Genomic DNA, 25,860 nt, shown 5'->3' with positions numbered 1-25,860 from the left:
CACGGATGATAGGATTTTAGTTGTTAAATAAAACTTCATGTTACAGAGTGTTGCGTGTCGAATGTTTCCATTAAATGTTAAGTTGGCGTTTAATTAGAAATTATGGATGGGAGTTATATGTCAGTAAAATTTATCATAAGTAACAATGGGCTCGTCATTGCAAAAAAATCATAGTTGAAAAATATCACAATTTTTATTGCAATTATTATTTTCTTTTTAAAACAAAAAAATATTAACTTTTCAACAGTTTTTGTGGATAAAAGAGGTCAGTTGTGGGGGGGGATAGCTTTTGGACGCCAGGATCCCCGAGAAAGCTTGATCCACCCTGACTCTCAGAAAAATGAAATTGTTGGTTGGCAAACTAAAATAATAATTACGGACTCGATATAGTATCTTACTTTAATTCTAGCAGCAGCAGTCCAATCAGTCATATCCCTCAAGATGGCAGGAAGGATTTTTGACATATTACGTTCAATGAGCGCACGGCAGCCAAGATTTCGTCTTACTCCTCCTAAAATATGGACATAAAACTGTAAGCAGTGCACATTGCAAGTCGGCTAACCTAATTACGTCGTCAAACTTAGAAATTAACCAATGTAAAATTTGACGGTGCACTTCGATAACATCCCAAAATCACTTTAAATAGCGTCATTATATCTCAATACTTATTGTAGATATATGAAAGTTTTTGATTAAACTATCAGAAGAATTTATTTTGAAAAATCGAATTTTTCATGATGTCTTTCCTAGAGCCACCTTAAAAAAAATCAAAACGGTGTAAACACTTCCATAAAGATTGCCAAACTCGAGATGAAAATGCATATATTTGCTCGAACGAATATCTGGTCGGTTTTAATTTTCGGTCACCGATGAAGCTGGGATTAAAAAATGAAAGAATCACTTCTCTATGATGAATTCGCCATTACACTTGTCGGGTAAATTAAACGTTTTTTTATGTGCGATGCTTTCTTTACAAAGCAAAAAAAGGAAATCGTAAGACACTTCGGTAAAAATACGAGATGGTGAAGCATTTATTAGCAAATATTTTTGCTGGGTTTAATAAAAACAGTTGACCAAATCAATAAAGAAAATGGCGCAAGTTACAGTTTTCGGTGTGTTGACCTGATGTTAAAAGTCTGCTAAACAAAGCAAAATTTTAGGCAAAAATGTTTTTTAAGGTCAAGTGTAACTATAGCCATTCATCGACTGGTGCAGCGAGAGACAAAAATAAAAAAACAATAATCAAAGCCGGTGGCCAAATTGCATGTTCTTTCTGGAAAGCAGCAGCAGGTAAAATTGATCACGTAAAAACAATTAAATTGGAGAAATTCTTAAGCTTTCTCGTTATTGTTCATTAAATATGCAAGTTACAAAGTTTCCATGAGTCACGCAGCAACTATAAACGTTTTCCATTCTCTTCTAAAACGAAATTTTTACAAATAATCACAGGTCTTTCTTTCTCACTGTAATTTGATAAGAGAACTAAGGCCTGCACAGTGCGTCTCTAAAAAATATACACACTCATTTATGCATGCATATATCGATTTGCCGCGACAGTACTTAGATGAAACTCAAACTAGTGAGGTCGCTTGTTAAAATAATACGCAATAATACCTCCATTTATCTAAAAATGTTCAAGCTTGGCGCAGATATTATCCACCTTATGTTGATTTGAAATTTTGACAAATGCTCTTGACCAGGTACATGGTTATTGACGTCACCACTTTTAGTGAGAATTATTAAAGTTCAGTTGTTCAGTGAGGTCATGTAGCAATTTATTCATATTATTACACGCATCATCGACAAAGAAATTTAATGCTCGTCAACTTTTACTTAACAAACATGGTCTGAAAATGAAGCTAAAGTTTTTTGTATGTTTTTCTTAAATGTAGCATGCTCATTAAAAAAAAATAGATGGAACAGTTGGACGCACCAAATGTATTGGGGAACTATTTTATACAGAATGTAGCTTTCAAATACTTACTTTGTGCTTATGTGGACAAGCGAAGCCAGCCCGTTTTTTAGTCGTACAATGCAAATATTTTTGTGTTTAATCACTGAAAAAATATGAACGGAATTGATTTTCAAAACATACAGGCAAAAAATTGAATGGTTTCGCCATTGATTTTTCATTGGCGTTCATGAGTAGATAAGAAGTAACTTTGTCACACTTTGTCACGGAGCTCTTACCCGTGCCAGTTAGTTTCCAGGCCTCGAAAGTTTACCGGTGCGCGCGCGTGTCTCCCGGAAACGGGTTAAATCACAGGATGGTGGGAATAATCGGAAATACGACAAAGCTGGAAGTTGCATGCTATTGGTAAAGTAACATTATATCTGTTTTCCTGTTTTCATAGCGAATATAAAAACGTACGACCCGGTACATTTTATTGAGTTATAATAATTTGAGAGTTGAAAAACATATTATATTTTAAAACTGAAACAAACATCCATTTACTTTTTAATGCCAAGAATGAACATGTCGCTCGTATCAATATGGCTGCCTCTAAGTTCTGGAATGTTATTTTAGAAAAACTTGACGAGGATGAAAGAGTAGAAGGGCAACTTGATAATAATGACGAGATCGTGTTCACTAACATTGAATTTATTCAAAAGATATGGAATTTATGCATTTTTTATGGGTATATTAAAGAACATTTTGCTCTCCTAGGGAACTTTCTTGACGAGATGAAATACCAACCTTGAACATATCGCTCCTACCATTATGAAATAATTTATTCATTCGGCTTATAAACCAATTTTATTGGTTAATAAACCGGATCTATATCATTGTGTATTCATTCTTCAAACTATATAGTCAAACTGTCATTTTGGAAATGTTATTCGTATTGACCGTTGCTGTGTATTTTTTGGACATTTGTTGGCAGTGGTGGAAAAGAAAAAGGCATTATGGCACACTTGTTTGATCAGATATATGCAGACATTGTTGAATTTGAAGAAGCTAGTCACAGTGATCTTTTCAATTTGATTTTGGTCGAGTTTCTTCACATGAAAATGCAACAAAAAGAACTAGGTGCAATAAAAGAAAGTCCATAATGTGATTCAGGCAAAGTGATGGCAGAAGAAGATGGTTTGGTTTTGTACAATGTACGTTCGATGATTTTAACAGAGAACATGTATGGTATTCAGTTTGCGAGGCTTTCAAGTTTATGAAGTACGGTGAACCTACAAATTCTCACAGGACATACTATGAAAAACGTTTGAAATCAACATGGATGGAACTGATGACTATTTACACTCAAACAATCAGACCGTCATTTTTTAACTATTTGTTTGATTATGCTAACTGTTGTTGTAAATTAAAATATAAAACAACTGTATGAGATAACTTGCATCGTTTTAATAATTTTTTTGTTGTTGTGAACTTAAATCCTTGATTCAAACGATAACGATGAACGCTTTCTTTGGGCGTGTTAGGTAGACGATACAAGGCTGCTGTTAAACTGTGAATACACCTGGTTTGCAATAAAAGCACTAAAATTTTTAAAATATCCTCACCCGAGATCTGCAGATAAACTTTGTCTACTTCAGGTGTACGGGCAACAAACTGAATTAATTTATCTAATGTATACGCAATTAAGAACATGTAGTTTTTCACATCTTTGGACTCTTCTTTAATAATTCATGTGTAACAATGTAACAAAACGCACACTTCAAAAATGTATAAAGTTCAATTGTAGAAAGTGATAGACCTCATTTCTTCCTGTGTTCAAGTAAAGGCACTTAATGAAAAAAACATGGGAGCTTGTGGGAGTAAAGGTGACCATAAAATTTTGAAAAGGGATAAAAATCATAGTCGTCAGAAAATGTTTCGTTTTGGCATAAGTTTTGGTCGCAACGACCTCAATCTTCAACGCCATTTGCAAGCAGGATACACTAGTAAAACAATCAAAAATTATGGACCTGCCGCTGTTAAACCTACAGCAGATAACCGAGGTAGTAGAAACATTGCCTACAATTGAAAACAACAATTCCATCGATCATGATTAGTAAAAGAAATTGACACATAAGTGTAAAGTTATTATCATAAGAGAATTGCTATGAGTGACATCGACAAATACCTCGCCAGTGTATACTTTGATCTTAAACGTTCGGGAAGCTATGGGGGTGTTGAACGTTTGTACAATGATGTAAAAACTGAAGGGTTACATGACATTAGTCGTGAAAAAATTAAAGAATGACTCAAGAAACAAGATGCATACACGCTGCATAAACCAATACGTAGAAAGTTTCAAAGAAATCGTGTCGTGGTGAATGGTATTGACGTCCAATGGCAAGATGGACCTAGCAGACATGTAATCTTTGCAAAAGTACAACGATATCGTTATCTTCTTATATGCATAGATGTTTTTTCCAAATATGAATGGGCTGTTACATTAAAAAACAAGACAGGGTCATCGTTGATGGAAGCTTTTAAAAAGATTTTGTCATCAGGACGTAAACCGGCCCACATTCAAACAGATCAAGGTTCGGAGTTTTTCAATCGCGACTTTAAGAAACTTATGTCTAAGAAGAAATTTCTTTGTTTAACACGTTTAACGGGACCAGAGCATCGATTGTTGAACGTTTGATACGTACACTAAAAACGAAGATGTGGCGTTACTTTACCGCAAATAAAACGATGAGATACATTGACATGTTGCCCGGATCTGATGTATTCTTATAATCATAGTACGCATCGTAGCATCAAGGAAAAACCGATTAACGTTACTGGTAAAAATGAAGATAGAATCTGGCAAAATTTATATGAGGGTAGCAAACTAATTAAACCAACTGCCGAGGCAGTTGCAGCACATCGTTTACACAGCGAAAACATTAATTTACCGTTAACTTTCACAAGAAGTACAGGGAACAGAGGCGTAACTAGAACGTTGATTGGGGAGTGGGGGTGCATATTCATATATTTCGTTGTGCCCTACTGATTTCTTACATAACGAGGCACCGAATTGTAGTCTACACCTCGCGCATAACAAATATCAACATTTGCTATTCAGTATTACTAAATTGCTGAGTTATTGAATTTTGTTACTATGTTTCATCAGAATGATTACGAACTACGATAATACCACAAGACAAATTCTGCAATGCAGGCTGCACCATAGTAGTACCAATAAACTCGCCAACTACAGTCGAAAGAAAGCGTTATATTAATCCGAAAAAAGCGTAAGCGTATTTATCCTATGTTCAACCACTCGGTAAGATGACAAATAATAATATTTGGTGAGCAAAGGTTCCAGAGTTTCGTTTGTATAATTTTTGGTTTGTTGCTGCTGCGTTAATATGTGTGAGCTAAGAAATATTTAATACGCGAAGTTTGAATAGTCGAAGTAAACAAGATACCGTCTGAATTACAATTTGCCTAACCTTTTGAAGTTAGGATAAATTCTTTGATAATTATCTAGTCTTAAAAGAATACAGCAAAGCACAGTCCAAATGGTAAAATCAAAGTCACATAACAATGCCACTACTCCATATCACACGTGTGTAAACAGCTAACAAAATTATGTGATGCTGATATTGCCTTAATGCATGTCAATAAACTTTTTGGAAGTGTTGGTATATAATTCATTGTGAATATCCCACCTGATTCAGATATTATTCCCTTTGTAAGTTGTTCTGTTTACCCATTTAATACAATGTACCTGAAGCTTGGTTAGCCGTTAGACCATTTTTATATATAATTTGTAATATACAATGTTTGATTTTGTAATCATTTGCATGGGTAAAGATGAATGTGTATAAATGCTCATCGTTGCAAATTAAGTGTTTAGTTACGTATGTATGATAGCACATTATAATGAATATTATTGAAATAAATTGAATTAGTACTTGCATGTATTGTATTAGTATTGCATTGATTAACAATTTGAAATGCAAATGGTTTCCAGCTTTCCCATGTCCTCAGACCCAAGTGTTTTTACTATGGCCAATGCCACTAGTTATACGCAATGACTATATCGATGACTATCAAATGACGGTGACAATACAAAAGAGAGAATGAATGTCAATATCAATAACTATATTACGTCAATACCAATTGCTTTATACATAGTAAATGCAAATACTAATCCACAGCTATAAAAATTACAATATTATGACTATATGAATGTCAATGCCAATCCCCGAAAATTATATGAATTTTACCAATGTCTATATGAATACCAATACAATCACCGTGAATGTCGATACCCAGTTATTACATGAATGTCAAAGTTACCCGGGCTACCCCACTGTCACACAACATAGAGGAATACTGTATTTCATAACATAGCTACACTTATCAATACGACTTGCAGATGTGCCTATTGTATTTTATGTATTCCTTAAAGTAGGATAGTTAGCAATTTAGAAACGAAATTGATACTGAGATGTATGTACTGTAGTGGATTTTCCCACACAACTTTATACCCGGAGTTAACGCCACAGCTGGCGTCTTGTTATACTAAAGATGGCATTATGAGATGTTGAAACATGTTTATTTAACAAAAATGGTCGTTTTTATTTTATGCGCATTATCAATAGTGCTTTTACGCAGTTACGGCAATATTATTCACGACTTAGCACAAAAATATGGTGGAAAGGTTTCCCTATCAGACTTTCGGAAGTTTGAAAAGCTCACAATAAAAAAACGGAAAGCAGAACTAGATCTGATGTTCCTATAAGATTGTAAATCGCTATGTGTTCACCCAACGTTTCTTTGCTTTCCTTTACTATATGTCAGCAACCAAGATAGCTTTGCAATACGTAAAGGTCTATTACGCAGTGCAATCACGAAACAAAGCAAGGAACAACGGAAGTTAGAAAATGAATCAACAAATATGGCAGAAGGTTTAAAGACTACTCCATCATCTCTCGATTGCACTATTCTAAACAAAGCTCTTGAAAAGAATACAAAGAAAATTTTACGTAAATTTATGCTCACACAGCGAATGAAACTTAGTCATCTAACGAAGAACAAAGCTCTACCATTCACACACAATGAAACAGTCACTAACTTATCATTACACCAACTGAAAGACGAAGAACTGGAACTTTTGAAAAATGGCCTAGGCTTCAGTATCAAACAACTACGACTTAGCTCTACCGATATCCTGACAACATTTGAAAGAAACCACAAAACTATCAAACACAATATTCGTAATCAAGAAGACTACACACATCTCAAAACGGAACTTGCTTTCGATGGCGTTTGACAGTGTTTTGAGCAAGAATTTTAAAGGGTTCAACCTGGACTAAAAAGAAAACATACACTTAAACCCATTTGAGATATTTTAGACTATTTCTGCTCTAGGAAGAAAAATTGTCGACACTTGTGTTAGTTCTGAACACTACATTTCTGACATTCATCGAGCTATTGATTTTATTGTGTCTATTTAAGCTAAAAAAGATGAAAAACTTCGCAGACAACAAACTATATTAACTAATTAAAAAACTAATATCACCCCAAAAAAGAATTGTTCTAATTCCACGTTATATGATTTGTAAAACCTTACATCATATAGCCATCTATAGTATGTCCAGGCGTTATCTCCTTTATAAATATAAAACACAGGAGTACATTGGAAACTATATATTTAATACCAACCTAATATTACTTTACTGAATATATTGTATAACAAATTTTAACATACTTTGACGTAAATGGCCCAACTCTTAGCCATTTAGTATAAAGTAGGCAGTGGGGTTCTGAGAAGTAAATTACTGGGGGCAATCACTTTCCACATAAAATGCCCTCTTCCTTCCAAATATAAAACTTTAGAAATGAGGCCCAAACGCTAGTGCCACGCATGATAGATTCAAGTCATACCATTGGGGTTTGAGGAAGTGCTCCCCGAAAAGGCCCATAATATGTAATTTCGTTGACTTTGGCAGGTGAAATTAAATGTGTCATTTAAAATGGATTTTATTAACTGATATACAAGATTCCACGTCCCACATTCCTTTCTTCGTCTTCAAAAGAACAATAGGTAGGGGCGCAATGGCCAACTGCCCCTCTGCCAACATGCCACCACAAGTAGATATTGACCGCCAAATATACAATATTGAACTCAGCGGTGGCATCATTCCACTAGAGCTTTAATTAACATCTAGTTTCCAAAAATTAAGATTTTCATCATTTCCAAGATGAAGATCAAATCCACTAAATATATCGTCATCATCATGTGTTTACAACCTTTCTCGTCCTCATCATCTTTACCCCAGAAGTCGTTGCCGTAAAATGGGAGACAACACGTTCAAGATTTTCCCAAAAAATTTTTCACCCTAGTACAGAAATGGGTTTAAGTGTTTTCTATGTAGTCCAGTTTGAACACTTTAAAATTCTTGCTCAAAACACTGTCAAGCGCCATCGAAAGCTTCAACATTGAAGCTTGCCTGAACAGCGGATTGTCGCTAAACTTCATTTAGAAATGAGTGTAAAACTGCAGAATCTGCATTTTATGTCGTATCCTATATCAAGAATCCTGAAATTACGTAATCAAAATGGCATCGATCGATTGCAAGACATCAAATTATTGAAATTTCATTTAGAAAAGAGTGTAAAACTGCAGAATCTGCATTTTATGTCGTATCCTATATCAAGTGTCCTTGAAATTGCGTAATCAAAATGGTGTCGATCGATTGCAAAAGACATCAAATTATTGAAATTTCAACGGTGAAATACTCAAAAACTGCTGGACTTTGAAGGTGGAAACAAGTGAATTATCACTTTCTATGATATATTCTACTTATCTATCGTGTTAAAATGTAGTAGCCGATGGGGGGCAACGAAACTGAACGAAATCAGAACGCCACAGAATACGACGTAGTAATCGTTGAAGCACAATCCTATACAAGTGGCACATGTCATATAATATACGGAAATTAGCATGAGCTTGATTCATTATTGGCCAAACGAATTTTTGTTCTCGTGAAAATTTTCGCTAAAAATTATAAATGTAGTTAAAACTTAAAAGCTCACAATATTTTACCATTGCAAGCTTCGCACGTGACCACAAATATCAATCATAGGTACATATTGTTTGGGTGAACTATATGAGGCTGTTGTACTCAGTTATCAGTAATTATTTGCATTGCAATTGTTTATTTATTAATCTGTTTGTTCTGGTCACCGTAGTCTGCTGGTGAATCAAGTGAAAAGCTGAAAATGAAAGACATTTTTTCTCTCGAGTCTTATGAATTACAAAAATTATGATAGTGAATTTACATAACGTCAAAATAACAACGAACCTCAACACGTGTGTCATACTTCAGCTAAGGAAATAATGTCTAATAAAGTAAATGATTTGAACCGGGGAGTATCGTTACATGTTTGTAAATGTAGATCCTGCATATTGGTATAGTCCTGAGAAGGACTGTTTTTGTTGTTGTTGACTGACGTTTCCACAACCTTAGCGGTATTCATCTTCAGAGTCAAATGAGGAGTAAACGTCAGGTTAGCCGTATTTGTTATCTGGTTCTTACGTCATTGTATTGTGTGTACAGGAAATGTGTGGGTGTCAATTGGGTATTGTCATTGTGAATTAGTGTGAAGTGAAATGTTTTTAGTTGTGATGTGTGATTTAGGTGTGATGTTTTTAGTTGTAATGTGTGGGTGTCAATTGTGTATTGTCATTGCGAATTAGTGTGAAGTGTAAAGTTTTTAGTTAATCGTTTGTTTGTATTGTGAATAAGTCGTTTGTAAGGTGCCGGTAATTGCTGTGATCTGTTCCGGGGTTGTTCCAAGTTGGTATACCAACTTTCTAATGTAAGGCGTTGTCTATAGTCAGTACTGTAAGCAATGCATTTTGCCGGTAATTGCTGTGATCTGTTCAAGGGGGTTTGTTCCAGTTTGTGTTGGTCTAGTAGTCTAGTAGTCTAAATTGTAATGCAATCTATAGAGGAACGGGCGCTCACGACTTACTAACATGTACTACCTTTCTGGGTTCCTCTTCGTAGATGACACAATCACAGCACTACATGCAGACGAGATTGATCACCTTCACACTCACATCAACAAACAGAACAGCCACATACAATTTAACAAAGATGTCGAAGAAAACGGAACTCTTCCTTTTCTCCACTGTTTTGTAAAACATGACAATCAAAAACTACGAACAACAGTTTATCGCAAGCCAACACATACTGACCGACTACTAGACCAATCATCTTACAACCCTACCTCACACAAAGCCACCACAATCAGAAGATTGACAAGACGTGCACAAATCATATGTGATTCACCGGACGCTCTACACAACGAAAACAACTATCTCAATCGTGTTTTTGACAAAAACAACTATAACTCTTACTTTATCAAACGAAACACTTACAAACCCAACGAACCCAACGAAACAAACAACTCAGTGACAAAAGCAACGATACCTTACATCAAAGGTACGTCTGAGACTAACTCGCGTATCTTACGACCATACAACATACGTGTCGCACATAAACCAATCACAACGTTACGACAAGTACTAACGAACATAAAGGACAAAGAACAACCCAACAAACGACAAGGTGCAGTTTACAAAATAAACTGCTCCGAGTGCCACGCCTCCTACATCGGGGAAGCTGGCAGGAACTTATACATAAGACTTACTGAACACTAACGAGCTACTAAGAAACAAGACAAAACTAATCACATTGCCGAACATCACAGAATCTCAAAGCACAACATTGACTGGGACTCGGCAAAATGCATTGCTTACAGTACTGACTATAGACAACGGCTTACATTAGAAAGTTGGTATACCAACTTGGAACAAACCCCCCTGAACAGATCACAGCAATTACCGGCACCTTACAAACGACTTATTCACAATACAAACAAACGATTAACTAAAAACTTTACACTTCACACTAATTCACAATGACAATACACAATTGACACCCACACATTACAACTAAAAATATCACACCTAAATCACACATCACAACTAAAAACATTTCACTTCACACAAATTCACAATGACAATACACAATTGACACCCACACATTTTCTGTACACACAATACAATGACGTAAGAACCAGATAACAAATACGGCTAACCTGACGTTTACTTCTCATTTGACTCTGAAGATGACTACCGCTAAGGTTGTGGAAAAATCAATCAACAACAACAAAAACAGTCCTTCTTAGGACTATACCAACCTGTATGATCTACATTTACAAACATGAAATAATGTCTATTAACATATATCCGACACTTGCAATAAACAAAGCCCTCGCTAATCGCTCTCACGTTTTAAACATTATTTGCAATCGGCACATGCATGATATTTCGAAAGACAGTTCTTAAAGAATTTTATGACAAAATGAAACAACAAATCACACGGCCGTACATGAGGCTGTAGAGAGTATTCATAAGTCGCTAAGCATATTCAGACAAAATTTCTGTAGTTTGTTGCTTGAGCTTGTCAGTTGAATGTTTTATATCTGTCGGAATCCTTTCTTTCCAATGCTTTCATGGTTTTCAATTGAAGCAAATATCGCTATAGTCTTTAAAAAATTTTATGTCTTAAATCATATTTCTTTCTGATTTGTCTGTAGGCAGTTAACTATAAATCTCATTGTGGCTAGTCTGTAAACCTCAATGAGACCCTCGTATACACATAAGTCCGTAATCTAAATGCATGTTGATCATCGGTGGATTAAACCAAACGACTTTTTATTATTCTCATGCATAAACGTCAGAAAACGCTTTTGAAAGACAATCAAGATAATATCATGAAATATTTTAAATCAAAAATGGTTTGCTGTGAAAACGATTGTGATTTACCGTAAAAGTTCGTGAGAAACCCAAACGACTTACTCTAAATAGAACTTACTTCTAGTCCGAAGTCGACTCCTAGGTCGAGTCCTCGGCTTGGTAAATAGTATATCTCCCTTTTCTATACATTTTATTAACAACATCACATGACACCTATACAACGTCGACGTATCATAAACCAACCTACACAGGATTATTGACAAACTACTTCAGTTTCACACCACTTTCTTACAAGACTGGATTAATAGGCACACTTCCAGAGAGAGCATACAAAATTAACAACACCGACAATGGCTTTCAACAAGACCTAAAGAACATCACATCTATTTTATTGCGCAACTCTTTCCCATAACATTTCATCAACTAAACAGTCAAACGATACCTCCATGACAAAACTAATACTAACTACAAAGCAAACACTAAAACATCCGATATAACAACCACGACCAACAATAAAGAACAGTCCATAACTCAGTCATACTCCTTATTATACTGAAGATGGCATCATGAGATGTTGAAACAGGTTTATTTTAAAAAACTTGTCGTTTTTATTACATGCAAATTTTTATCTAGCAGATATCATTTTTATTCTGTTTTAAATTTCACCAAAAGGGAAATATATCTACAGCACATCTTACCTTTCGTACATACGTTATTGTCCCAAACTTGAAAGTCTTGTTTATCCTTAAAATCCTGTTCGTTTTCAATCTCATATTGCTCACCTACCTATACAGATAATAGTGTGAATTAATAGCTGAACCTATGAATAGATATGAATCAACCGTGACCCTCTGATTTTGTTAAAGTAAATTGGGGTCTGGACTCGATTAGTAACAAAACTGAGGACTAGATAAGTTCAATTTTTAAATGGCCACTTAAGCTTGGTTTGATCCAAACAGACGGAAATTTGATAAAAAGATTAAGTCTATTGAATTAACACCTTATTTTTTGGGGGGATCGAGCTTTTTATGCAAATTCTCGCTTATTCAAGTCAGTTGTTCAATGTCAAAATGATTGGACGAGGTAGATAAAATTCAATGAGCATGGCTTTAGTCCAATCTGTTTTAGTGTATATTGGCAGAAACGTAAAAGCCGCACAAATCCTTCCTAAAATGGCTTTTTAAACCTCAAAAAAAAACTAAATATTATAACAATGAGGACAGAAACGTTCTACCAGTATAGTCAAGCCCAGTCTAGTCCGCGCTTTACCAATCCAGGACGTGGATTTAAAAGTTCATTACGCATTTTACAGTGCAGTACAGTATACAGTGAGTTTTACGACATGCCATCCCGCCATGCAGCCCCAAAAAATTTAAACACCTTGATTATACGGCTGAAAAACGTGTTAATGGGGAGATTATTGATAAATCTTTGTCAATAAAGCTTTGTCTTTACATAGCCCATGGAAAAATGCAGCCAAAAAATGTCAGTGGCATGTTAAAAGATTGCTTACAAACAAGATCCTATGAATGAACTGAGGTAGAGTTCACAGGAAACTAACTAACTAGAGTAAGATCTATTAAATACTAAATGTTGGAAAAGTTGTACATAATTCATTTTGAACGTTTCCCTATATAGATTGACTTTACACACTCTCGTAGTTCGCAGTAATGATAATTTTTCATTAGTTATTTTGACCGCCTGTTTATAAGGGTTGAAAATTATACATACTACACAAATGGTGGTGCAGGAGTACCTTTGAAAACAAATCCGTCGAATTCGTCCGAATATCTGTAATCTCATCAGATAGACCAGTCAACAGCAGGGGTATCAGTTTATGAAAGTAAGAATATCTGAAAGAAAATACTATTACCAATAGAACATTTACTTATAATAAAAAACATACTCCAAAGAGTATCACGATGCAAACCCAGTATTTAAGTTACACTAACAAGATATAAGATTTAAAGGGTAATATTTCGACTTCATTTTAGACTCATTATGAAGTCAAGTGATGATTTACAAGGGATTATTTACATGACGATATTATTTGTAGTTTTTTGTATTATTTCAAAGTGCATCTATCAGCAAAACTTTTATTTGCGAGATCAAAACTAGGAGTAATGTCTAACGTATCGGTGAAAAAATTTTCAAATTAGTCAAATCATCATGTTATTACGGTTTTAAAGTTGCTTTTTAAATGTAGCTTGTCTGTCATGGCGTGAATTCTGGATCAAGCCAAATTCTGACGTCATCCAACGTAGTTGGTACATACATCTTGTACTCATATATTGCCAACGTCACAAAATAAGTCGTTCTAAACTTTTCGAACGACGGACAAGGTCCATTAAAAGGAGCATTTTTGCCAACTTTAAACAGCGATAAAATTGGAACGATTTGACGAACTTAAAAACTTTTTTATTGATACGTTGGTAATCACAGCAAAATTTCATATCGCAATTAAAAATTTTTGTTGAAAGGAGCACTTTAAATAAAATATTTCTTCCCAGAGAAAGCGTTTTTCTTAAAATAAAAATGATAATAAAAGAACATCTGGGTAATGCAATCGTTTAAGGCAAAAGACAAGTGTAAGTACTTAACATCATTTTTGAATGACAGATTACTTTCATTTTATTATATGGCAAGCGTTTGATTGGCTCGGAAAAGTTTTCGCCTGTGCGTAATTTTACAAATAAATGTAAACAAACTTCGTAAAGTAAACAGCAAACGTTTGTAAAACGAAAAAATAAGCAAAGAAAATATCTTTAAAGAAAGAACACTCAAAAAGTGAGTTTTGCTATACAGGTGACACAATTTAAAGCGACTTAATTTTTACTGACGAAAACTACAGAAGCGAAGGTAAGTCGCTGCAAAACAAAGAGGATGAAAGAAAAAAAGAAAGCTTTCCAGGTCAAACAACGCTATATAAAAAACCTTTTATTAACCCCGCTTTTCTTATTCATAGCTAATGGCTTATGTTAAAAGTAGTAAACTCCATACCAAAGACGGTCAAATTAGCCACATATCAGAAAACCATCAAAATTGATGCAAACGTTTACAACACGACTAAAGTCGCATTTATATACAGTGTACTCCACGATTATTGTAACATTTGATAAAACAATAAAAGTACGTTTACACCACTGGTTTACACCATTGAACTAAAATACATTTGTAACGTTAAGTCAGGGGAGTAAAATAAAGACAGATTTTTTCATTTTTGTAAGTTGCGCCAGTCCCATTGTAAAAAATTTAAAACAATGGCATTTTTATGTTTGTAAAATTTCAAAAGTAAACCTTGCGGTAGTTTTTCAAAATACTATCGAATTTGAAGAGTATTAGTCAAAATTAGTTAAAGAATGCCAAATAAAATTGGCCAAATGTCATTGCATTGCTGAGAAATTTTTGAAGCAAAGTCGAAAATTATGAAAAGACCGCTCGATTTTTTTGCTTTTTCTCAGTTTTTGAATGTTCCAGGCATGCCCAAACGTTCAAACCACGTAAATATTGTAGTTCCATGTTAAATACACAAGCCTATATGGTTTCGTAAAAATTGAGCGATTTGTCAAAAAGAAAAATGTGTTTTTTAGAATCATTTTTCATGCCATGAAAATAGACGTACTGCAAATATATATACAGCTCAGTGTCATAAAGAAAGTGAAATATCTTCGCAAAAGAGTTCTTAAAAAGCTATTTTATTGATGTAAATTCATAAAAATCCAGAATATTTCAAGTACGTAACGCTCCAATTTCTCATTTTGTCTGTGTAAGGCAAATAATGACAAAGGCGCCCAGAAAATCACTTAGCTAGCTAAATAGTTTAAACAAACCAAAACTCTCCCTATTTCATGGTAACAGACCGTGCGCCCACTGACCAGTATCGTAATTACCTGGACGGGAAATCATCATCCAAATTACTATATTTTATCAACGCGCGGCCGGTTATCAAAAACATGGCTGATTTGGGATGAAAATGTCAGCGGAAAAACGCGGGCTCTCAAAATTAAAATTTTTCCGCCCACCCGGATTTTCCTCCAAAATTTATCACTATATTGTATGATATATCTATATACGATGATAGAAAATTTCAAAGCTTTTTTTCCTAACAAAAAATTTTTGAAATCTCATCGATGAAACATGCTGCAAACTTATGTAGTATATGAATGCCGAAGTAGTGCAAGAAAAGAAAATATTTCATGACACGGGTGAGCAAGATAATATTGTTTGTCATTCAAAGAGTCGAGTTATATTGTTGTTGGTCAATGTGTGATGGCATTGGCACGTATTTTGTTGTTTTTAAACTTAATTATACTTTAGACTGTGTTTGTCCAATAGTTTTTATTCTTTACTTAATACGCTAAGCAGCCAATTCTTTTCGAGCTATACATGTCTTGCAATCAAGTGAACTTACCTATAATTAATTAGGATTTGTTTTTAATATTTTTTGAAAATATGATGGATTAGTTAAGAATAGAGTTGTATTGCAATTTAACAATATTTCAAAACACTGTGGTAAATGAAGTATGTGGTGTGATGTAGGTATAGCCTGCAATTTGTTCATGCTATGTAAATTTTTTGGTGTAAAAAGTAAATTTTTAAAGAAATCAATAATGCCAATGGTGAAAAACGTACATAGCATAAACGAATTTTTAGTCTGGCTATGCCACAGTTCTAAGTAGGTTGATACACCAAAACCAAGATAAAAGAAATGCTCTGAGCCAAGACTTGTTTCCATCTTTATTCAAGAAAAGCTTATAATTTTGTGCATGAAAAGTTCAATTTACCATTGGCACATCAGATAACAATCCACACTTGGTATAGTCTTATGTGAACAAGGATTTACATGGGATGAATCAGTTGCAATGAAGTCAAAGACAAAAAAAAGGAGGAAGAAGAGCCGGGAGTGCGTTGGAAAGCTTGTTGAAATTGTATGTTGAGTTTTGGTCTTTTGGTTGAGTCAATACTCCAGCCAGATAAACTGGCCAGAATGTATATAGATCAATATTATGAAGAGTTGTTTTGACGAATGTAGATTCACTTATGAACAAAATTTCCAATGCCATCGGATAGGATACCAAGCATATGAGGTGAGAAACAGTTTTGTTGTAAAATACGTTCGTCAAATATAATTTTACGAGTTTTATAGTTACATGTTTGTATATGTAGATCGTCCAGGTTAGTATAGTCCTGAGAAGGACTGTTTTTGTTGTTGTTGACTGGCGTTTCGAAAACATTAGCGGTAGTCATCTTCAGAGTCAAATGAGGAGTAAACGTCAGGTGATAGCCGTATTTGTTATCTGGTTCTTACGTCATTGTATTGTGCGTACAAGAAATGTGTATTGTCATTGTGAATTAGTGTGAAGTGTAATGTTTTTAGTTGATCGTTTGTTTGTATTGTGAATAAGTCGTTTGTAAGGTGCCGGTAATTGCTGTGATCTGTTCAGTGGTGTTTGTTTCAAGTTGGTATACCAACTTTCTAATGTAAGCCGTTGTCTATAGTCAGTACTGTAAGTAATGCATTTTGCCGAGTACCAGCCAATGTTGTGCTTTGTGATTCGGTGATGTTCGGCAATGTGATTAGTTTTGTCTTGTTTCTTAGTAGCTCGTTAGTGTTCAGTAAGTCTTATGTATAAGTTCCTGCCAGCTTCCCCGATGTAGGAGGCGTGGCACTCGGAGCAGTTTATTTTGTAAACTGCACCTTGTCGTTTGTTGGGTTGTTCTTTGTCCTTTATGTTCGTTGGTACTTGTCGTAATGTTGTGATTGGTTTATGTGCGACACGTATGTTGTATGGTCGTAAGATAAGCGAGATAGTCTCAGACGTACCTTTGATGTAAGGTATCGTTGCCGTTGTCACTGAGTTGTTCGTTTCGTTGGGTTCGTTGGGTTTGTAAGTGTTGCGTTTGATAAAGTAAGAGTTATAGTTGTTTTTGTCAAAAACACGTTTGAGATAGTTGTTTTCGTTGTGTAGAGCGTCCGGTGAATCACATGATTTGTGCACGTCTTGTCAATCTTCTGATTGTGGTGGCTTTGTGTGAGGTAGGGTTGTAAGATGATTGGTCTAGTAGTCGGTCAGTATGTGTTGGCTTGCGATAAACTGTTGTTCGTAGTTTTAGATTGTCATGTTTTACCAAACAGTGGAGAAAAGGAAGAGTTCCGTCCTCTTCGACATCTTTGTCAAATTGTATGTGGCTGTTCTGTTTGTTGATGTGAGTGTGAAAGTGATCAATCTCGTCTGCATGTAGTGCTGTGATTGTGTCATCTACGAAGAGGAACCAAAAAGGTAGTGCATGTTTGTAAGTCGTGAGCGCAACGTTCCTCTATAGATTGCATTACAATTTCAGCAACTAGAACAGATAGATGTTCAGTACCACAACCACCCACAGACTATACGGACTACCAAAACTTCACAAACCACAAATACCATGCGACCAGTTGTATCTTTCTGTGGTTCGCCTACTTGCGAACTCTTAAAGTACTTGACTGAAATACTGTAACCACTTACAAGCAAATCAAAACACATGCTACAATCCAGTGAAACTTTCATGAAAAAACTGAGCACTATACAAATACCGGACAACTATATACTAGTGTCTTATGATGTGAAATCACTGTTCACCAGTATTCCACTTAATCTGGCACTTATTTGTACAAAAACCCTCATTACAAACATCACGGACGTACTGCCATTACCGACAGAAGACATTATGGAGCTACTGGAGCTTTGCCTCACCTCGATTTACTTCCAATACAAAGGTACACACTACAAACAATTACATGGAACAGCAATGGGCTCACCCGTTTCTGTTGTAGTTGCTGAAATTCATCCGATATTTCGAGTCGGGCGACTTTCCAAATAAGGCAAGCACACGTAATATGGCGTCAGTGTCGGCCGAACAAATCGTTGTGTGTAAACCATAGATATAATAGAACTAGATTGCTGACGAGTGTGACGTAATATAAGACTTATTAAGAAGGCAGCGTGACATTCATGATAAATATAAGATGGCGCGGGAGCCGGGCAAAAAACTTAGGGCTACTATTAGGCAATTGTTGTTTTTTGCAGTTTACTTCGTTTCAGTGTTTTCAAACTCATCCAATCAAGTTTTATTGGAAACAAAGCGTCATTAATAATCTTTTGAAGCAACATGGACAATTATTATTGGAATACAGGCAAAAATATCGCTTGCAAAGTGTAGTGTAAATTAATCGTTTGGTTGTCTCGAGGCGTTTGTATACCAAAATAAACGGATTTCGTCTGCTTTAGCACCCAAACTGGTTCGTCCGCGTTTAAATACATCATATTCAATACATACAAAAAGATGGGAAAATTAATCTTCATATTTTTTACATAAATTTCAATTTAAGATACTATTCGTTCTTTCACTCTTCAAATACGTGTTGGCACTTAACAGACAAAGTCCTAATCGTTTCAAAAAAGGATGAGTTTTGTCAGTTTTTGTCGCATAGATGGAGCTCCTTTACGAACTATTCTCTCATAGTAGAGTTTGGAGAACTGGTGTACAAATATTTTACTGTAGAGGTATGTAACTGAAAACTGTATTTGTATGGCAATTTTCTTTACGCGTAAAATTTTATGTATTGAATGGTGAAATATCCGTAAGTTTTTATCTTCTTTACTTATCTTTGTACATAGGTGTCATAAAATGAACCAACTGAGCAGTATATCATACAGTCTCACAAGTCATTAGTTGTATGTTAACAATGTGATGCAAATTAGACATTCTTAGTTATAAAATTGTATTGGCATTGTAGAAGAAGAAAAAATAATAATAGTAACATGATAATAATAATAATTGGATTTACTTAATAGGGATAACCTCCTCAATTTAGAAACAACTGGTGTCAAGGATGGTGTTGTAGCTAGCATAATAAAAACATATACTATAACAAAGGATATTGAGCATATAAGTCACATATATTTTATTCACAGTTATATCTTATAATCTGGGCCATAGCCAGCATTTTTATTTGGTCATGCTATTCTAACGTTGCTGTGTTTACTGATGGTAAAATCAAGAGATTTTAATGAAATGAACAATGATGCAGTGAAATTGACATAGCAACAATAAAATATTCAGTCTGGCTATGCCACCGGTAATATCTATATCAAATATTTCATAAGACTGTATATAAATTCAATAAACACCTTAGCTCTGGTAACAAAAATAAGTACTTTATACAGAGCTTTACAACTCTCTCCAAAAATTGTATTGTAACAGTATCTTGAGTTATGCATTTGAATGTTACTATGTCAGATTTTGGAATAATTAGTAACATAACAAGCTTCTGAGCATATGATTCCTTCTATTTCGTATAACAACTTAGCTGTAAGATCTCATCAGTATAGCCAATGTTCCTGGATACAATTACGTGAGATGAGGCAAGTTTCCTCAAGTTACGTTTCCCAACATTAACAGCTTCTCTAAGATCTTGTCAGTAAACAATAGTGCTGCAGTGTAATGTATCTCTTTGCTCCTCTCTCCATTCATTCAAAGTCGAATGGCCTTGCTAAACTGTGGATGAATCTCACATATCAGTACGAGTACAGTGGGAGTACCTTCGTAAATAAATTGCTTTTTTGTCATAAATATTCAGATTGTTTTCCCCATCTTTCTATAAATTGTCAATATGATATATTTCAATGCGCAACAAACCAGTATGGGAGCTAAAGCTGACAAAATCTGTTTATTTTAGTGGACGAACGACTCGATACAACCAAACGACCAATTTACACAATATTTCGAAAGTGATATTTTCGCCCGTATTTTAATAATAACTGTCCAATGTGGCTTCAAAACACTTGCAATAACGATTTGTTTCCATTAAAACTTGATCGGAAGAGTTTGAAAACAATGAGAAGAAGTAAATTGCGAAAAACATCAATTGCTTTAGAGTAACTATGTTTTTTGCGGGGTTCCCGCGCCATCTTGGATTTATCATGAATGTCACGCAATATGGCGGCTCGTCAGCAATCTAGACCTACTATATCTATGGTGTAAACGCACCTTTAGAAAAGAAAAAAGTGCCGACGTTGTTCAGTTACCTATCTCTTAGATGAAGCAACCATTTACCAACAACAGAGAAGACCATCATTCTTACAGCAGGATTGTCATCAAACGTTCGCTGAGCCAAATGAGGAAGAGCAATGTCGACATCTTTCCCGTCGCTACCTTGTATTACTACGCCGATAGTCTGAAAAAGTCAAAAAAGGAAGTAATGTAGATGAAAGTATACCACGAAACCTGGAAAAGATGTGCATTTATAACTTTGTTCAAGCAACAACTTCGATAGCTCACGACATTCATGAATAAAGTTATTCTTAAAATCTGTTGAAAAATTGGCTATGACAAATTGTCATTTTAAATGCATTTACCTCTATCACAGCAAGTCTGACTTTGGAATGTTGATGACTTATTACAAGCATTAAGGGCTTCACAAAAACTTCTGCCTGACAGTAGAACTGCTTTGGTATCATTTTCGCCAAAAGGCAAATGCACTTGCAGCCTTCCTGTACCAAAAATTGTAAAATTTTCATTTTGACATTTATTCATTTTGACGTCTTCAATTCTTCATAAAACTTTTCTTAAACCACTTAATAAAACAAAAACAATAAAACGCGAGCGGTGATTGTGCAAACCGATCTGAGCTCAATCAATTGAATCAATCAAAGCGAATTTGCAAAGAATACATGTTAGAGGTAAAATTAATACGGTTGTTTTTGACTTGTCTGTTTCGCATCATTGCTATTTTCGTGTTTGCACAAATTTATGCAAGCCACGGACACGTTGGTGAGAACTCTTGAGCAGATGCAAAGGTCTGCTCAGCTTGCATAAGCCTGAGAAAACACATTAAACATCTTTTATTTCTTGATTTAAAATATAGTCGCCGCAATCTATAAGTTCATTTCAGGAAGATGCGTGACGTCACAACAGGGCATTAGTTTAAAGATGGCAGCTTTTGACAAGGAACACGATCAATTTGCACAAGACGATTTGGGTAAATGGAAGTCGTCATTAAATACTGAGCTGCATATGTTTAGTGGAGGTGACGATGGTAATAATAGTCCAAATGTTTTTATCGGTGAAGATGAATTTGATCGCGAATATAAAAGTCAGAACGTCTTGCATCTAATAACTTTAATCATGTTAAAATATTTGTTTTTTCTGTGCACTTTGCATATTTTAAGCAACAAAATTATTCAGATAATGAAAAAATAGTGAATTTCTTCTCGTTATGTCATTTACTGCTTCTATTATAGAGACATAGTGGGCAGAACATGGCTTTTTCGTCAAGATTGTCTGTGTATAGTTGTATTTCGCACGAAAAGCTTGCCCTGTTGTGACGTCATTTTGCAAACCTACACACTTAAAAAACAGCAGTCCCATTTTTTTTTGTTTTCTTTCATGTTAATGGGAAATATACGTAAAAAATATACTAAAAAGCCCTTAAACTGTGATTTTGACTATCTCTCACCATAAATAATTTTAGAACTCGCATCATGAAAAACGCAATTTCTGTAGTTTAGACATGCAGAACGATGATTCTGCAATGACTATGATAAATGCGCAGTGAACATGCCATGTTAAAACTGAACTTTGAATTGAACTTTGAAAAATTATTGCGGTAAGGTAATCTAAGAAATACGTCCTATGCAACCCCCTCCCCCCCCCCCACACACACACACACCAAAGCGTTAGTTTGACTATCCCACAGACAATTTTCACTACGACTCTACGTCGCTTCGTTCCATACAAATATATATGAATGAAATTAACGACCATGCGTATACCACGAGTAGAGACACTGACTTTATGCATGAGATACCTTCTTTACGTGATGAAATGGATCAGCGATTGCTTTACATAAAGTCGTCACAAAGTCATCGACATATAAGGCTATGTTTTCTTTACAGATTACGACGAGTGCAGTCAGCAATTCCATGATCAACAAGCGGAGTTCTTCGCAGGTCTCTACAATTTCTTGTTGACCCAAACGTTGAACGCAAACAGGAATGACATATGGTAGAAATGGTGTCATATCTTCAAGGCGGGTAGATGAGCTACATGCAAAAAAGGTATACATTAAAAAATAATATTTAAATCATATACATACTATGAGATTTGAAACTATGAGATTTGTTATTCTCTTTGTCGTGTTATCGACAAACAAAAATATGAAGAAATATTAGCGCATATTTTTCTTATTTTGCTTCATGTTTAATGAGCTAAGCTAAGTCGAGCCTTTTCCAAGTCACTGCCTTAAAAGCAACAAAATATATTTTACAAATACATGCAACAAGTTTTGAAGGCTTACTCCAATACAAACTGTATTGATAATTCTCGGCATTTTTCTGATGGATCTGAAAATAGCTTAAGAACAGGTTTCAGTATCGACTCAAAACAACCCTGCAGAATATCAGCTTTGAGTGGTGGGGCTTTTCGGAGCATTTCTTTCGTAATTTTCTCTATAGCTCGTCTTCTTGTTGATTTGTTATTTTCGCACAGACAATTGACGTCTCGTTGAATCATCTATAAAAATATCACAATGTTTTACGTTCGCATTAATCTTATTTGTAGGTGATTAGTAGAAGAAAAAAACTGTATAAAACTTCACAAATACTTTTTCAACAACACCATGCAATCAGGGTTTGGCTACAAGCCATATTTAAAATCTTGAGGATTGCTAATATATACTTAATAGATTTAGGATGGTAGAAGTGTATGCAGGTTCGATTTTGTAAAATGCTAAAACTATTTGAAAGGCAAATTGCGCTGCATTCATCATAACAATCGTGATACATTCTTCAGCGATACTGCGTTTAGGAATCTTAATTGAGGAAGACTGGATAAGAAGTAGCTACGCCGGTTCGGTGCAACATGTCCTGTAAATGACTTGAAAATTGTATTGCTGAAATCCCGAGAGCCATCTTTCAAACCGGGCAAGAGGTATGAACACAGGATTGTTATTGATAGGTTGTAATGGATTTTGCTTGCTGAAATGTAATAGAAGGGGCGTCCCAGGCAGACTTTACAGTATTCTTAATGGCGGGGAAACATCACCTATAAAACTTGGCAGCGGGCTTTACTTCGTTATCAAGTATGACCTAAGATTCTAGAGATTTTCTCAAAACAAGTGAGGAGTAAGATGACTACCTCTAAGGTTGTCAACATCAACACCAACAGTCCTTAAGACTCCATGAACCCGGGCAATACTACAGGTTCAAACCATTCACTTCATTACAAAATGTTTGCAAAATCACACAAACAGATTACTCAATGTTTTAGATGGCCCATATATGTAGCAAGGATAAAAGGATGAAGCCCAAGATTAAAGTGTGGAATTTCAGTGAAGATATGTACTGAAATCATAGAGATGTTTCGAGTTGCGCTCACAGATAGGGAGATGTGAGTATGCTATAGACATAATAATGAAGAAAAGTTAAAGACAATAACCTGGAATGGAATGCCTTGAATTCTTATAAAAAAATTGATAACAGAAAGAAAAAAAGATTCAGATCTGGGACACAGTGGGAGAAAAGGAAAACTGATGGAGAAAGAAAAATAGCAATAATCAAAATTTCTCGATTTCATTTATCAGGCCCTTATCAATTTTCCTTAGTTCGTTACATCTCTTCAATGATATATGTATCTCGGATGTCAAAGTTAGGCAGAGGGAAACTTGCATATTGAAAATGGCAGAGAGAAGATGGTATTTTGTTAACGTTGAAACATGTTTGCTTAAAAAATCATCATTTTTATTAAATGTTTTCTAAACTTGGTGCTACCCAGAAATTATTTAGTAATCAATCATTGTTATGTAAACATTCTGGCAAAAATATGCTCTTTGCCATATAGAGTACAATTTCAGTAAAATGTTTTAACCCCTTCAACTGCTTTAAATCCTTCCACGAAATAGCATTTCAGAGACTTCATTACAAATTTCCCTATATGCCATCAGCCCTGAGTCTAAGCCCTATCTCTGCCCCAGAAAAAAACTTCAAAGATTACTGCACTGGAACATAGCAAGATTGCTTTTTTGGATGGTTTGTTTTAAGATTAAATAAAGCAGAAGCTTCCATTGGTATGACTACAAATCCATAAAATAAAAGATAGAAAGTCCAATGTAGATGATCAAAGTGATGGTAGAAAGTCAAATATTGAGGATGCAACATCACAACTGTTCGTATCTTGCCGTATAAATTTTCATTGTTATGCATTACTTGTTTCTACAACAGCTAATTCTGAATGTGTAAGCCATTGTGTTGCAGCAAGGAAATTTCTGTGATGCCGAAATTTTAACTCGCAGAAGGCATAGCCTTTTTACGAAATTACAAAAAATACATAACGAAACATTTTGGTGTGAAATAAAAAAGTCATTTTTTCATTCTAGACATCGTAAGAATATTTTCATTTGAGAAAATGTGTTGAATACTTGAGTCAAGTCGCCCAAGTTAGTTGGCGCAGAACTAACATTTCACATTCGAAATTTTTTTTGTAAAGCCCAAGTCTTGCATTAAACAATATCCACTAAAAAACTCGAAACTAAAATGAAATATCAAACATAGCAAACAAACATTCTACTTCGTCTTACTTGTAATGAATTTGATATCTGATCCTTTCGTGAACTCAAATCACCCGCCATCTTGTTCACTATTGTGAAGGTACCACGGGATTCAATTTTACAGGATCACGGGACTCAATTTTACAGGATCCAATTTTACAGCGAAGGTACCAAGGTTAGCACTATTAGGGAGCTTTAACAAAGACTAGGAGTACGACTACGAGTACGATTTACGTCATTTTGGCACGATAACATTGTTGCGACAACAAAACACGTAGCCGTCATCAATCTGAGTACGATGTTTTGTAAAAAAATTCGTAATCGCGACTACCATGTCTTTAAGCAAAGAAAGTAGGTAAATTTCTTCATTCTGTAAGAAATTAGTTTACAGTACTATTTTCGAGCAACCAGGCTTTAATTTAGAACCTTTTTTAGCGCAGATGTACATTAAAAAGGAAAATATGATCTGCAAAACTTTCATGTATTTCGTACGCAAAGTGAAAGGTAAACAAACAATACAATAGTACAAATATTTCGTACATAAAACTTAAAATAGTGAAGATTTTT

The 25,860-nt window shown here is 34.9% G+C and overlaps 1 protein-coding gene across 2 annotated transcripts in view; it reads right to left on the bottom strand.

Annotated features, from left to right (window-relative positions):
- LOC124438686 (dynein axonemal assembly factor 5-like) overlaps positions 1-25,480 on the bottom strand; it is a 50,260-nt gene extending 24,780 nt beyond the window's left edge. Inside the window, exons 1-8 of one of the 2 annotated variants that reach the window (XM_046988882.1) lie at positions 25,324-25,480; positions 23,047-23,261; positions 22,558-22,792; positions 21,107-21,241; positions 20,777-20,925; positions 13,468-13,564; positions 12,410-12,497; positions 399-511 (exon numbers count right to left, since the gene is read on the bottom strand). In XM_046988882.1, coding sequence (XP_046844838.1) covers positions 399-511; positions 12,410-12,497; positions 13,468-13,564; positions 20,777-20,925; positions 21,107-21,241; positions 22,558-22,792; positions 23,047-23,261; positions 25,324-25,374 — 1,083 coding nt within the window. In that variant the 5' untranslated portion in view covers positions 25,375-25,480. The remainder of the gene's footprint in view (positions 1-398; positions 512-12,409; positions 12,498-13,467; positions 13,565-20,776; positions 20,926-21,106; positions 21,242-22,557; positions 22,793-23,046; positions 23,262-25,323) is intronic. The other variant, XM_046988883.1, reaches the window with a different exon arrangement.
- Positions 25,481-25,860: the final 380 nt, after the last annotated feature.

The sequence above is a fragment of the Xenia sp. Carnegie-2017 genome, unplaced genomic scaffold, assembly GCF_021976095.1.
Source record: "Xenia sp. Carnegie-2017 unplaced genomic scaffold, XeniaSp_v1 HiC_scaffold_19, whole genome shotgun sequence".
Lineage (NCBI taxonomy): Eukaryota > Metazoa > Cnidaria > Anthozoa > Malacalcyonacea > Xeniidae > Xenia > Xenia sp. Carnegie-2017.
The sequence above is the reverse complement of the archived record's forward strand: the minus strand, read 5'-3'. Positions and strand labels throughout refer to the sequence as shown.